This window comes from Mesoplodon densirostris, chromosome 8 (assembly GCF_025265405.1).
Source record: "Mesoplodon densirostris isolate mMesDen1 chromosome 8, mMesDen1 primary haplotype, whole genome shotgun sequence".
Lineage (NCBI taxonomy): Eukaryota > Metazoa > Chordata > Mammalia > Artiodactyla > Ziphiidae > Mesoplodon > Mesoplodon densirostris.
The window spans coordinates 115,491,289-115,503,799 of record NC_082668.1 but is presented as its reverse complement, the minus strand read 5'-3'; the positions used below and the strand labels follow the sequence as shown (position 1 = coordinate 115,503,799).

The window sequence follows — 12,511 nt, the reverse complement described above, 5'->3', positions numbered from 1 at the left end:
GTCAAAATTATTTATTACCAACTTGATTGTTTAAATAAGTTAATTAGACACCTAACTTTTAAACTAATTTTTGTCATTTTTAAATGACTAAGAATAAGACTGCAGTTACCTAGGCTGAAATGTTCAGAGATCACACATAAAAACAGCCTCCAAATGAAACCATGTTTATTTCAACAATACAGATCAAGTACAGTCCTATTTATTTTAAAACTAATAAGAGAGTTAAACTGAGCATTCAGAGTAACATTCTGACCTCATCATAGTGAACTAAAGTTATTTTTACAGCTTCAAAAATACTTTTTTTATCTTCCAGATTTGGAAGGTGATTCAATTTTAAAAATAAAACACCTGGGCCTCCCTGGTGGCGCAGTGGTTAAGAGTCCGCCTGCCAATGCAGGGGATACGGGTTCGTGCCCCGGTCTGGGAGGATCCCATATGCCGCGGAGCGGCTGGGCCCGTGAGCCATGGCCGCTGGGCCTGCGCATCCGGAGCCTGTGCTCCGCAACGGGAGAGGCCACAACAGTGAGAGGCCCGCATACCGCAAAAAAAAAATAATAAAAATAAATAAATAAATAAATAAATAAAAATAAAACACCTTTCATAGGGCAAATTATAGTTATGAAATAAGCAATTACATTTAGCCAAAGGGTTGAAAAAAAGATCTTTAGAAAGAATATGTGAAAGGAAAGACAGCTACAATATAGAGTCAGCCTATAAAACTTTAATATATTGTTGTATAAAAAATACTGTAAAGTATTGGAAGGAATATAAATAGCACAAGGCTATGGCACAAAATTTAAAGATTAAATAGTAGTTATACCAATATACATTAGAAAGAATGAAATAATTTAAAACAAGATAAAAATATATGTATATGTACACATATATATCAGAAATAGGTCTTGAGTTATAATACAGATTTTGAAGACAAATTTCTTACCAGAAGTTGAGGACAAAATATTAACTATAGCAACTTTTGTGTCTGAAAGTGCTTCTTGATATGACAAATTTGCCAAAAACCACTAAAGAAATAGAAAATAAAGTGAAACCTAATAAATGACTTTTTATATTTATCATTATAATTTATAGTCCCCTCCTTTTTTTCTCCCTCTAAATACTGCTATCATATGTTTTAAAATCTGCTTTGTACTGAAAAGTCACAGGCCCAAAAAGAAGACAAACATTTATATCAGACCTAATATCTTTGCTATCCAACTTCCCTTAAGAAATTAACAACAGTTGGTTAAAAATTAGCACTGTTCAGGCTTTTTTAAAAATTAGGGTAAATTTAATATCCAATCAACATTGAAATTTGCTTTATCCAAGCACTGATAGTACTCTATTAGGTTTATCTAAATCAAATTTAAGTTGGGGAGAATTCTCAAACATTAAAATACGTACAGATGAATATACATGAGAAATCGATTGAACAAGGTGATGCCTAAGGGGATGGATGGAACTAGCCAGATCGATAGACAAAAGGTTACATTCACTTTGGAAATTTTAAAATGTCCAAGAAATTGTGAATTTACTGGCTAACTGTGATTGTTTCTCTGATTCTCAGTTTTGAGACATAATATAAAGAGTTCTCATAACTTTGAATATAATGAAGGAAGTTTTCCAGCTATGAGGATTTTCTTTCTTCTTTTTTCCCTTTTGCTTGTCTAGGCTAGGTTATTCTTATATTCCCAACCCTGTGCCTACTTTGATTTAGAGAATAAGAAATAGGACCTCTTTTTTTTTTTTCCTTTTTTTTTTTTTTGCAGTACGCGGGCCTCTCACTGTTGTGGCCTCTCCCGTTGCGGAGCACAGGCTCTGGACGCGTAGGCTCAGCGGCCATGGCTCACGGGCCCAGCCGCTCCGCGGCATGTGGGATCTTCCCGGACCGGGGCACGAACCCATGTCCCCTGCATCGGCAGGCGGACTCTCAACCACTGTGCCACCAGGGAAGCCCCATGAAATAGGACCTCTTTTGATGAAGCCTGGTGTGTGCGTGTGCGTGTGTGTGTGTGTGCATCCAAAGTTCATTTGTTTTTACTGCTATCAGATAATCTAATACAGTTTACCACAACTCATCCATTTTTCTGTTGATGAACACTTTTTTGACTATTTCAAACAATGCTACCAAGAATATTCTAGCATATGCCTCCTGGGGCATATGTGCATGAGTGCCCCTAATGTAGTATATACTAAGAAGCAGATTGCTGGGTCAAAGTAAATTAACTGCTTGTCTGTTTTCTGTTACTTAAACAGACTGACTGGATAATCATATTCTACTGGAGAATGACTTGTCTCTATTAAGGGAGGGACATCTCTTGATATCTCTCAGAACCTGTAGTTAAGTGAGAGTATAGTTATTAGCATTTATATTTCAAAGCAGCAGTACAGACACGTGATCTTAGAGCTAGATCTTACTGCTAGAAGGCAGCACATGGCTGAGAGTCTAGAAGTCTTCATTCAGTATACACTGTACTCAAAGCTAAAGCCAGACTCTGATTCCATCTGTAGTCCTCTGACTTCCTAACTGCACTTGACTATCTAAATAAGAAAATGAGGTTAGCAACTGGTAAGATGGGCGATATCAAATATATATGACAATAGAAGCCACAATCTGCTTGCAGCTGAAGTGCTAACAAAGAAGCAGAGGGCTTCCCTGGTGGCGCAGTGGTTGAGAGTCCGCCTGCCGATGCAGGGGACACGGGTTCGTGTCCCGGTCCGGGAGGATCCCGCGTGCTGCGGAGCAGCTGGGCCCGTGAGCCATGGCCGCTGAGCCTGCGCGTCCGGAGCCTGTGCTCTGCAACGGGAGAGGCCACAACAGTGAGAGGCCCGCGTACCGCAAAAAAAAAAAAAAAAAGAAGAAGCAGCAGAAGATTCTGCCCTTAATTATCTTTTGGAGATTCTCTACAAGAACAGGCCATGCTTGTGGGGTGATAATTAGCTTTCTTGACCCACTTTCCTTACCACTTTAATACTTAAATACTGTGCTCATTTTCCAAACAATCTTACTGGTCTCTGCTAATGTGAGATAAAGAAATAAAAACAGACAACTTAGATTGCAGGAATTCAAAGAGTATAACTACTCATCATTAGCTATGAACTCTTTCCAGAAAGATCTTCCCATTCTCCAGCTCTCCCCAAACTCCATTCTCTGGCTTTTAAACCCAAGGCAGCCTCATCACAAAAGAAGACCATCTCAATTGCCCTCCGGTAAAAATTATCTTTACAATGTTTCCTTTCATTATTCCAGAGTTGAGGACAACCACTTACTAATAATTAAGCTGTCACAAATAATTTATATAGTATTTCATTATTTCATGAGTGATAATTCATTTTAAAATTAGCATAAAAGCCTGTATGACCTAAATTACATCTTACAGAAAAAATTAAAACACCATAAGTCCTAATGAGACAAAAGAATTAAAGGACTGGCAAATACAGTAATCATTAACTCCTTTTGACCTACAATGTACAATACATTAGCCACTAGCCACATGTGACTACTAAGCAAATGAAATGTGGCTACTTTGAATTGAAATGTTTAGAAATTGAAATAAAAACTGAAATTGAAATGAAACAGAAAAAGAAATTGAAATGAAATAGAAATGCTTAAAAATTGAAATGTTTAGAAGATTTTAGTACAAAGAATGTAAACTATCTCATCAATAATTTTTATATTGATAATATTTTGAAGTGTTTTACATATAGTGGGTTAAATAAAAATATAGTATTAAGGGACTCCCCTGGTGGCGCAGTAGTGAAGAATCTGCCTGCTAATGCAGGGAACATGGGTTCGAGGCCTGGTCTGGGAAGATCCCACATGCCGCGGAGCAACTAACCCGTGTGCCACAACTACTGAGTCTGCGCTCTAGAGCCCGCGAGACACAACTACTGAGCCTGCATGCCACAACTACTGAAGTCCACATGCCTAGAGCCCGTGCTCTGCAACAGGAGAAGCCACCGCAATGAGAAGCTCCGCACTGCAACGAAGAGTAGCCCCTGCTCACCACAACCAGAGAAAGCCTGCGCGTAGCAACGAAGCCCCAATACAACCAAATAAATTAATCAAAAAAATATATATATAGTATTAAAAGTAACTTGTTTCTCTTTTATTTAATGTGGCTACTAGAAAATTTTAAAATACCTATGTGACCTGCATTTGCACATTATATTTCTGTTGAACAGCGTTGCTCTAGAGCTCATCCAAGCTTATTACTCTATTAAGTCAGGTTTTTAAAAAGATATATACCTGGACTATATTACTCTGACTTTCTACAGAAATGTCTTTACTTAAGATTAACACAGCTCCCTGCTCTTATAACTTACTTAAGGTTGATTTTTCAAAAAAAGGCTATTAAAGGTGGAAGCAACATAAGTGTACATCAATGGATGAATGGATAAACAAAATGTGGTATATATATACAGTGGAATATTACATAGCCTTAAAAAGGGAAAATATTCTGACACATGATACAAAGATGAACCTTGAAGACACTGTGCTAAGTGAAATAAGCCAGTCACCAAAGGAAAAATACTGTATAATTCCATTCATATGAGGTGCACAGAGCAGTCAAATTCAGAGAGACAGAAAGTAGAATGGTGGCTGTCAAGGGCTACGGAGGTGGGAAAGAGAAGTTGTCATTTAATGGGTATAGTTTTAGTTTTGCAAGATGAAAAAAGTTCTGCTGATAGACAGTGGTGATGGTTGCAAAACAGTGTGAATGTATTTAATGCCAGTGAACTGTACACTTAAAAATAGTCAAAACAGTAAGTTTTATGGTAGGTATATTTTACTACAATTTTTCTAAAAGGCTGTTATCTGTACATATCTACCTGTAAATCTGCTATACAGAATAGTGCCTTTCTACGTAAGAACCTATGAAATATATTCTCTCGGTTTTGAGTTAGGAAAAGTTTATTTTATCAATAGATGACAAACTGTGTTAACTCAGGAAGTTTTCCTTTTTTCCTTTCTGCCCATTTGTCTACAGATGAATTGTGTGCTTTCTTTCTTTCTTTAAATGTAAGTTCCTGATATAATCAACCCATTCCACAGCCAGTTTGCACCCTACACAGACATTATCTGTTTAGTCTGGCTCTTATCCACCCTTCCTTTTTAAACTTTTACTTTATAGATCCTTTTATCGTGTTTCACCTCAAGTTTCCTTTAAAAATTAGGAGATATAATTAATAAATCTTTGTCTTGCCGTACTTAAATAAACTGAAATCACAATAGAATAATCCAAATATATGAGCCTTTAAATCAACTTTATTACATATGTAATTATCATAGTACAACTCCCAAAGATTCTTTGATTTGTACTCCTGAATATATTAATCAAGGTATCACTAAAACAGAGGTTATTCAGTTAGAGGATGGTGAAAAATTGGCTATGCAGTAAATATGAGAGGCAAAACTGCAAAGTAAAAAAATCTTATAATCAGGCTAATAATATTGACATTAGCATTGTATTACCTAGTGGTTTAAAATGCTCAGTATAAATTTAAACCTTAAAGGCCCATACTAAACTACCTTGGAATAGTCTACTTCCAATGATACATATAGAAAAGAGCACTGAAATTCATTTTTTAAATTGTAAATCGGAGTTTACTAACTCAGACAAGTTATCTAATCCCAGATTAGCCAAAAATAATATTTTATTTGCTATATGAATATTTTATTGAAACATTAAGCATATTTTTGTTTCTATATTAAAATAATTAAGAAGCCATAAACAATATTATAATAAACAATGAAAAAATGTTTACTATGAGTATTTATAAAATATTTGACCACATTTATATGAATTTAAAATAAAACCTCAAAAGGACTTATTTGAAGAAATCAATGCAATCAATGAAAACTCTTATCTGGACATTTACTAGTGCTTGTATATATCATAGTGTGAAATAACTCTATTCATTTTTCTGACCATGAGGCAATGTCAAATTCTAAATATACATGAGTGGTTGTTGTGTATAGTATTTATTGAATTCTTTTACGTATGCCTAGTATTTATTAATTTTAATACTCTAATTTCCCTATGATAGCAGATAACAGAGTTCAAAGTCACGACTAAGGCAACCTAATAGTCTTAAACTTTAATACTATATTGTTGGTATGTCTACTGTCTTAAAAGTCAAATTCCAAACATATAATAAAAAGAAGACTTACCACAAAGCAAAAAAAAAAGCTAATTTTTGCTACTTGAGTTGCAGTAAGTTTCCCCACAGTTTTGAGTAAGGATTCTTGTTCTTTCACGGTAGGATATGACATGCGAGATAACTTAGCTTCCAATGCATGGCTTGATGGAAGCTGTCGAATCTCCATGATATTACTAAACCTTACTCGAGACTTTTTGGGAGCTTGAAAGGAAAAGTAAAGTATAAAATCATTAAACGTTTCCCCTCACATCCAAAAAATGTCACAAGTTTTAATTTACTTATAAATGCATATTATTTAATCCATCTATAATCATATTTGAACAGTCAAAAAAAACAGTTAAATTATTACATGGGACAGCTCTGCTCATTCAAAAGAGTTGGTGGGAAAAATGTTTCCATCTATAAAAAAATTTGAAGGTTTTAAAATGAGACCAATATTCAACAAAGTTTCAAACAACTGCCTGGTTCAGGATTATAGTATGATTATTATTTTAGCATTTATAGTAAAAGTTTATTTGGATTTTACCTCATAGATACCCAATTTATGAGAATTATTTTCCTGGTCAAGCATGCAGAACATTCTTTTGTAGTTCCCTTCCTTGAAAGAGAATATCGTGGATGAATACTGTGCGTTACATTGAGGCTGGCATTCTTTACCATGTTCAAAGAACCAGCAAAACTCCTGTAATTTGCTATCAAGGTCTTTGATGGTCTGGTTGAAGAGGATTCTGTTCATTAATAAATATATCTATATATACATAATAACATCATAGAGATTTCTGGTATTTGGAAGTTATTTCCATTGAATTAATAAAAACGTCCAGTCAACTGAACAACTACAGGCTAAGCCAACACCACATGGAACAGAAGAACTGCCAGGTGATCCCAGGCAACCCACAGAGCCACTAAGTTTTGGGATGGCTTGAATGAAGCTAAAATTTCCACCCATTTCTAAGTTATGAAATTCTAAGTTTTGCTTACATTTTTCAGTATCAATGTTTGTGTTCTCAGGTTTTTCACTTGGAAGATCATGAAATTTCACAGGAACATACAGAGGTTCACTCTGGAATGCAGCAAAAACAGAAACAAATATAAACAAGTATAATAGCTGATATAATGGCTAAATTTAAGTGGGTGGTATACAGACACAGATACCACCCAGAACAGGGCTGTTCACCACCATGTTTATACAGCATAATTTTCCCAAAATGCATTTTCAAGACTTATATAGGAAACTCAAATGATCCACCCAGGTACTATGACAGAAAGAATCAATTTAAAGCTTAGAAATGTAATCACACGGCACTGGCACATTATGATATTTATTTTTTAAATGTCATAAAAACAGACCTCCCTCAGCTAACAGATTATCTCCCATTCCTTTTCATTCATTCTTTTAACATATACATATTGAGCTCCTACTACATCAGGTGCTGTTCTAGGTCCCAGGGATATAAGAGCGAATAGAGGGCTTCCCTGGTGGCGCAGTGGTTGAGAGTCCGCCTGCCGATGCAGAGGATACGGGTTCGTGTCCCGGTCCGGGAAGATCCCACATGCCGCAGGGCGGCTGGGCCCGTGAGCCATGGCCGCTGAGCCTGCGCATCCGGAGCCTGTGCTCCGCAACGGGAGAGGCCACAACAGTGAGAGGCCCGCGTACCGCCGGAAAAAAAAAAAAAAAAGAGCGAATAGAGACACAGTCTCTGTCCTCAGTGATATAAAATAACTTAGTGGCAGACAACAGAATTAAAGCCAGGTTTGTCTACATTTTTAAGTGGTTCTAAATCCCCCAACTGTTTTTGTAAATGTTCTTCAGATGATCTATATTTAAGGCAGAATTCTGATAATTTAAGAAACAAGGCTGTTTCTTAAATTATCATAAAATATTTTTTGTTTCAATTTATCTTTAACTCCTGATACAGACTCTGCCAATGAAAAATATTCAGTAGGGCCTCCCTGGTGGCGCAAGTGGTTGAGAGTCCGCCTGCCGATGCAGGGGATACGGGTTCGTGCCCCAGTCTGGGAGGATCCCATATGCCGCGGAGCGGCTGGGCCCGTGAGCCATGGCCGCTGAGCCTGGGCGTCCGGAGCCTGCGAGTCCGGAGCCTGTGCTCCGCAACGGGGGAGGCCACAACAGTGAGAGGCCCGCATACCGAAAAAAAAAAAAAAAAATATTCAGTAAATGAAGAGACAACAGGATTTGGAAATAGATGGAGTCTCATTGTTGCATTGAACTTTTCATCATAGCATTTGGCCTAGAACAATTTGACATGTCCATCTTACAGATAATAGAAAAAAATAGTAGAAGAGTAGGCTGCCATCTCAACTCTGTCTTCTACACTGATAGAGACAACTGATATTAGTCTTGTTTGTTTTTTTCTGTTGTTTGTTTGTTTTTTTGGGTTTTTTTGGCCGCACAGCGAGGCTTGCAGGATCTTAGTCCTCCAACCAGGGATCAAACCCGCGCTCTCGGTAGTGAAAGCGCAGAGTCCTAACCACTGAACCACCAGGGGATTAGTCTTGTTGATGTTTAGGATCCCAGAGAAAAGAAATGACATTTTCTCTAAGATTCACAAACCATTCACAGCACCCGGTAAGCTACCTTGCAAGCACCTGTAGTTCTACAAGTCAGAGGAACAAAAAACTGTACTGTCAGTAAGGTCACCGAGCTAGTGCTTCATAAATTGGTTATTAAATTTTAGAGTTAACCTTAAAATTTTTCTCAGATAGAATGCCACATTTGGAATAATATATTTTAAAGAGATGCCTTAGTAATGGCGTAAAAAAAGAATAGATTTTGGGGCTTCCCTGGTGGCGCGGTGGTTGAGAGTCCGCCTGCCGATGCAGGGGACATGGGTTCGTGCCCCGGTCCGGGAGGATCCCACATGCCGCGGAGCAGCTGGGCCCGTGAGCCATGGCCGCTGAGCCTGCGCGTCCGGAGCCTGTGCTCCGCAACGGGAGAGGCCACAACAGTGAGAGGCCCGCGTACCGCAAAAAAAAAAAAAAAAAAAAAAAAGAATAGATTTTTACATACTCTCTCTCCAACAAGATTATAAATGCTTAAATAGAGTGACTGATAATTCCTTTATATGCTTGCTTATTATCTGTCTCCCTCCCTTCCCCGAACACACACTAGAACATAGGCTGTATTTTGAGAGTCTAGAACAAGTGTTTAACATACGTTAAGTGCTCTTAAAAATTTGTGAAATGAATAAACAATCTGCTTATAGAGTCTCAGTGTCAAGTAAATGTATTTGTTTCTAAGTGGTAATAATATAATAACAAACATGAAGTGACAAAGTTGGTAAGAAACAAAGGACAAAGGACTTCCTTTACTATTTTCAGTCCTTAACTAATTTCCTCTTCCCTTCTCTCCCCAGAGGTGGCTGAATTGCTTACTTTTAGGTCTCAGGTATCTCTAAGAAAGTACCAAATTACAACTCTCATGGAGAGCAGCCAACATTGAGATATATTTTTATTTTAATCTAGCTGTGGTGCTATCAACGCTATTTCAGTCCTTCCCGCCATGGTCAACTCCACCCGCTCTCTTCCTGAGGAGAAAAGAAACACTTACCAAAGAACTATTCATAGTTGTATCTGTTGTGCAAGCAGCAAAGTAACCTTCAGCATCTGCAAACTACATATTAATGAGACATAAAATTCAATTAAACTCATGAAATAAAGTAGAACTAGTATGAGTCACAGCTCAAAGGTACAGAACCAAAAACCCAGAGCAGACCTATAAGGGTATAATCATTTTTTTTTAAAAGACACCAATTGTACTTGCACATTTCTTACTGTTTTTTCTTTCTTTATTTATTTATTTATGTATTTATGGCTGTGTTGGGTCTTCGTTTCTGTGCGAGGGCTTTCTCTAGTTGTGGCAAGCGGGGGCCACTCTTCATCGCGGTGCGCGGGCCTCTCACTGTCGCGGCCTCTCTTGTTGCGGAGCGCAGGCTCCAGACGCGCAGGCTCAGTAGTTGTGGCTCACGGGCCTAGTTGCTCCGCGGCATGTGGGATCCTCCCAGACCAGGGCTCGAACCCACGTCCCCTGCATCAGCAGGCGGACTCTCAACCACTGTGCCACCAGGGAAGCCCTATAATCATTATTAATAATAATAGCAGCTAATGCCAAGTACTCGACCATGTAAGGTAAGTATTATCATCTTTATTTTATTGATGAGGAAATTGAGGATAAGAAATTTCATCTAAGTAACAGAACTAGGATTAAAGCCCAGTTTAGTCTAACTCTGAACTTAAGCCCTTTTCACAATATTATAATAACATTTCAGATCACCAGGGAGAGGATGGATGGGTTAGTGAAGAAGGCAAATAACACCTTAGCATTATCATGATGACAGTGTTAACCTCAAGAATCCCCTAAATGGATTCAGACACTGGACCACTTTGAGAACCACTGTTCTAGTGCTGTAAAAGCATGCTTTTATTCACACCCACAACTACCCTATCATTTATCCCTGCTTAAAGTTTGAAGAGGTTAAATAACTTGCTAAAGATCACACAATCAGCAAGTGACAGAACAAGATTCAAACACCAGAAGCCCATGCCCTTAAAAAACCTTTATAAATCAGTAAGAAAGAGTTATTGTAGAAAAATGGACAAGATAAGGACAACTCACAAAAGAATTCTACTGTGCAACAAATATATGAAAAAGTAACCAAAAACACACAGATTAAACAAGATACCACTGTCTACCTATCATATTGGCAAAGCATTAGGGTTTTGCTAACAGTTCAGTCTCATGCACTGCTAACAGACATAAATCAGGTGCAATTATTGTAGATGATAATTTAGCAAAAGGAATCAAAAGCTATATAATGACATTACTGTTTTATCCAGCAATTATACTTTTAGGAATTTATCCTAAGTAAATAACTACAGATGTGTACAAAGACATTCCTATTTAATTAAAACAAAAGAGAAAGTGAAGGGACTTCCCTGGTGGCGTAGTGGTTAAGAATCCGCCTGCCAATGCAGGGGACATGGGTTCGAGCCCTGGTCTGGGAAGATCCCACATGCCGTGGAGCAACTAAGCCTGTGCGCCACATGTACTGAGCGTGTGCTCTAGAGCCCGTGAGCCACAACTACTGAGCCTGTATGCCACAACTACTGAAGCCCATGTACCTAGAGCCTGTGCTCTGCAACAAGAGGAGCCACCACAATGAGAAGCCCGTGCACTGCAATGAACAGTAGACCCCGTTCGCTGCAACTAGAGAAAGCCCGCGTGCAGCAACAAAAACTCAACGCAGCCAAAAATAAAAATAAATAAATTTATTTTAAAAAAATTGGGGAAAAGAAAAAAATGGTTAAAATGGTAAATTTGATGTTATGTGTATTTTACCACAATTTTAAAAAGAGAGAAAAGGATAGAGAATTAAAAAGGAAAAAAAAAAAGGAAAAGGATTAATGTAAAAGAGAGTTTTATGGGCTTCCCTGGTGGTGGCACAGTGGTTAGGAATCCACCTGCCAATGCAGGGAACACAGGTTAGAGCCCTGATCCGGGAAGATCCCACATGCTGTAGAGCAACTAAGCCCATGCGCCACAACTACTGAGCCTGCGTTCTAGAGCCTGTGAGCCACAACTACTGAAGCCCATGTGCCTAGAGCCCATGCTCCTCAAGAAGAACAAGAGAAGCCACCGCAATGAGAAGCCCGCGCACTGCAACAAAGAGTAGCCCCCGCTCACCGCAACTAGAGAAAGCCCGCGTGCAGCAACAAAGACCCAACGCAGCCAAAAATAAATAAATAAATAAATGTGTAAAAAATAAAAAAAAAGAGAGAGTTTTATATTCTTCATTATCAAAAATTCAGTTTCTACTACACAGAAGATACATCACTACATAAACTGCCATTTCTTTCAAAACTTATAAACAAGCATTTTATGTGACATTAGTGATGGAATATAATTTCATTAGCCAAACATCTGAAATATGCCCTGAAACATGTTATTTTCATTTTAACATATAAACTTTGAATTAGTTTGCTTCTACAATCAACTTTATAGCTAATTAGATGATATTTATTTGATCTGCAAATGACCACAGACTCTAGATATTCTTCTTATCCTTTATCTTCCATTATCTTCTCCACATTAGTTGATTTGGACTAGTTAAGTAAGTCTTAACAACTCAGAGCATGTCATGAGGTAAGGGAAAGAAAGTGATTATGTACCTTTGACTTCTCACAAAACATTCTGATGCCAAGCTCATTAGAAGAGTAAATTTAAAAGTATGGACAAAAGCAAGTTTTTCTTATATCATGCTATCTTCACTCATTTAAAGAACAATTTAAAATCTGACTGTTTTTCAAGAAACTAACAGTTTGAAAAAAT

General features: G+C 37.7%; 1 protein-coding gene across 6 annotated transcripts in view; it reads right to left on the bottom strand.

Moving 5' to 3' along the window:
• Positions 1-12,511, bottom strand: part of SLC35F5 (solute carrier family 35 member F5) — a 178,590-nt gene that overhangs the window by 21,462 nt on the left and 144,617 nt on the right. For 4 of the 6 annotated variants that reach the window (XM_060107151.1, XM_060107152.1, XM_060107150.1 and 1 more), the window contains 4 exons: positions 9,734-9,796; positions 7,144-7,225; positions 6,173-6,363; positions 941-1,022 (listed from right to left, as the gene is read on the bottom strand). In XM_060107151.1, coding sequence (XP_059963134.1) covers positions 941-1,022; positions 6,173-6,363; positions 7,144-7,225; positions 9,734-9,796 — 418 coding nt within the window. The remainder of the gene's footprint in view (positions 1-940; positions 1,023-6,172; positions 6,364-7,143; positions 7,226-9,733; positions 9,797-12,511) is intronic. The other 2 variants (XR_009533227.1, XM_060107149.1) reach the window with 2 other exon arrangements.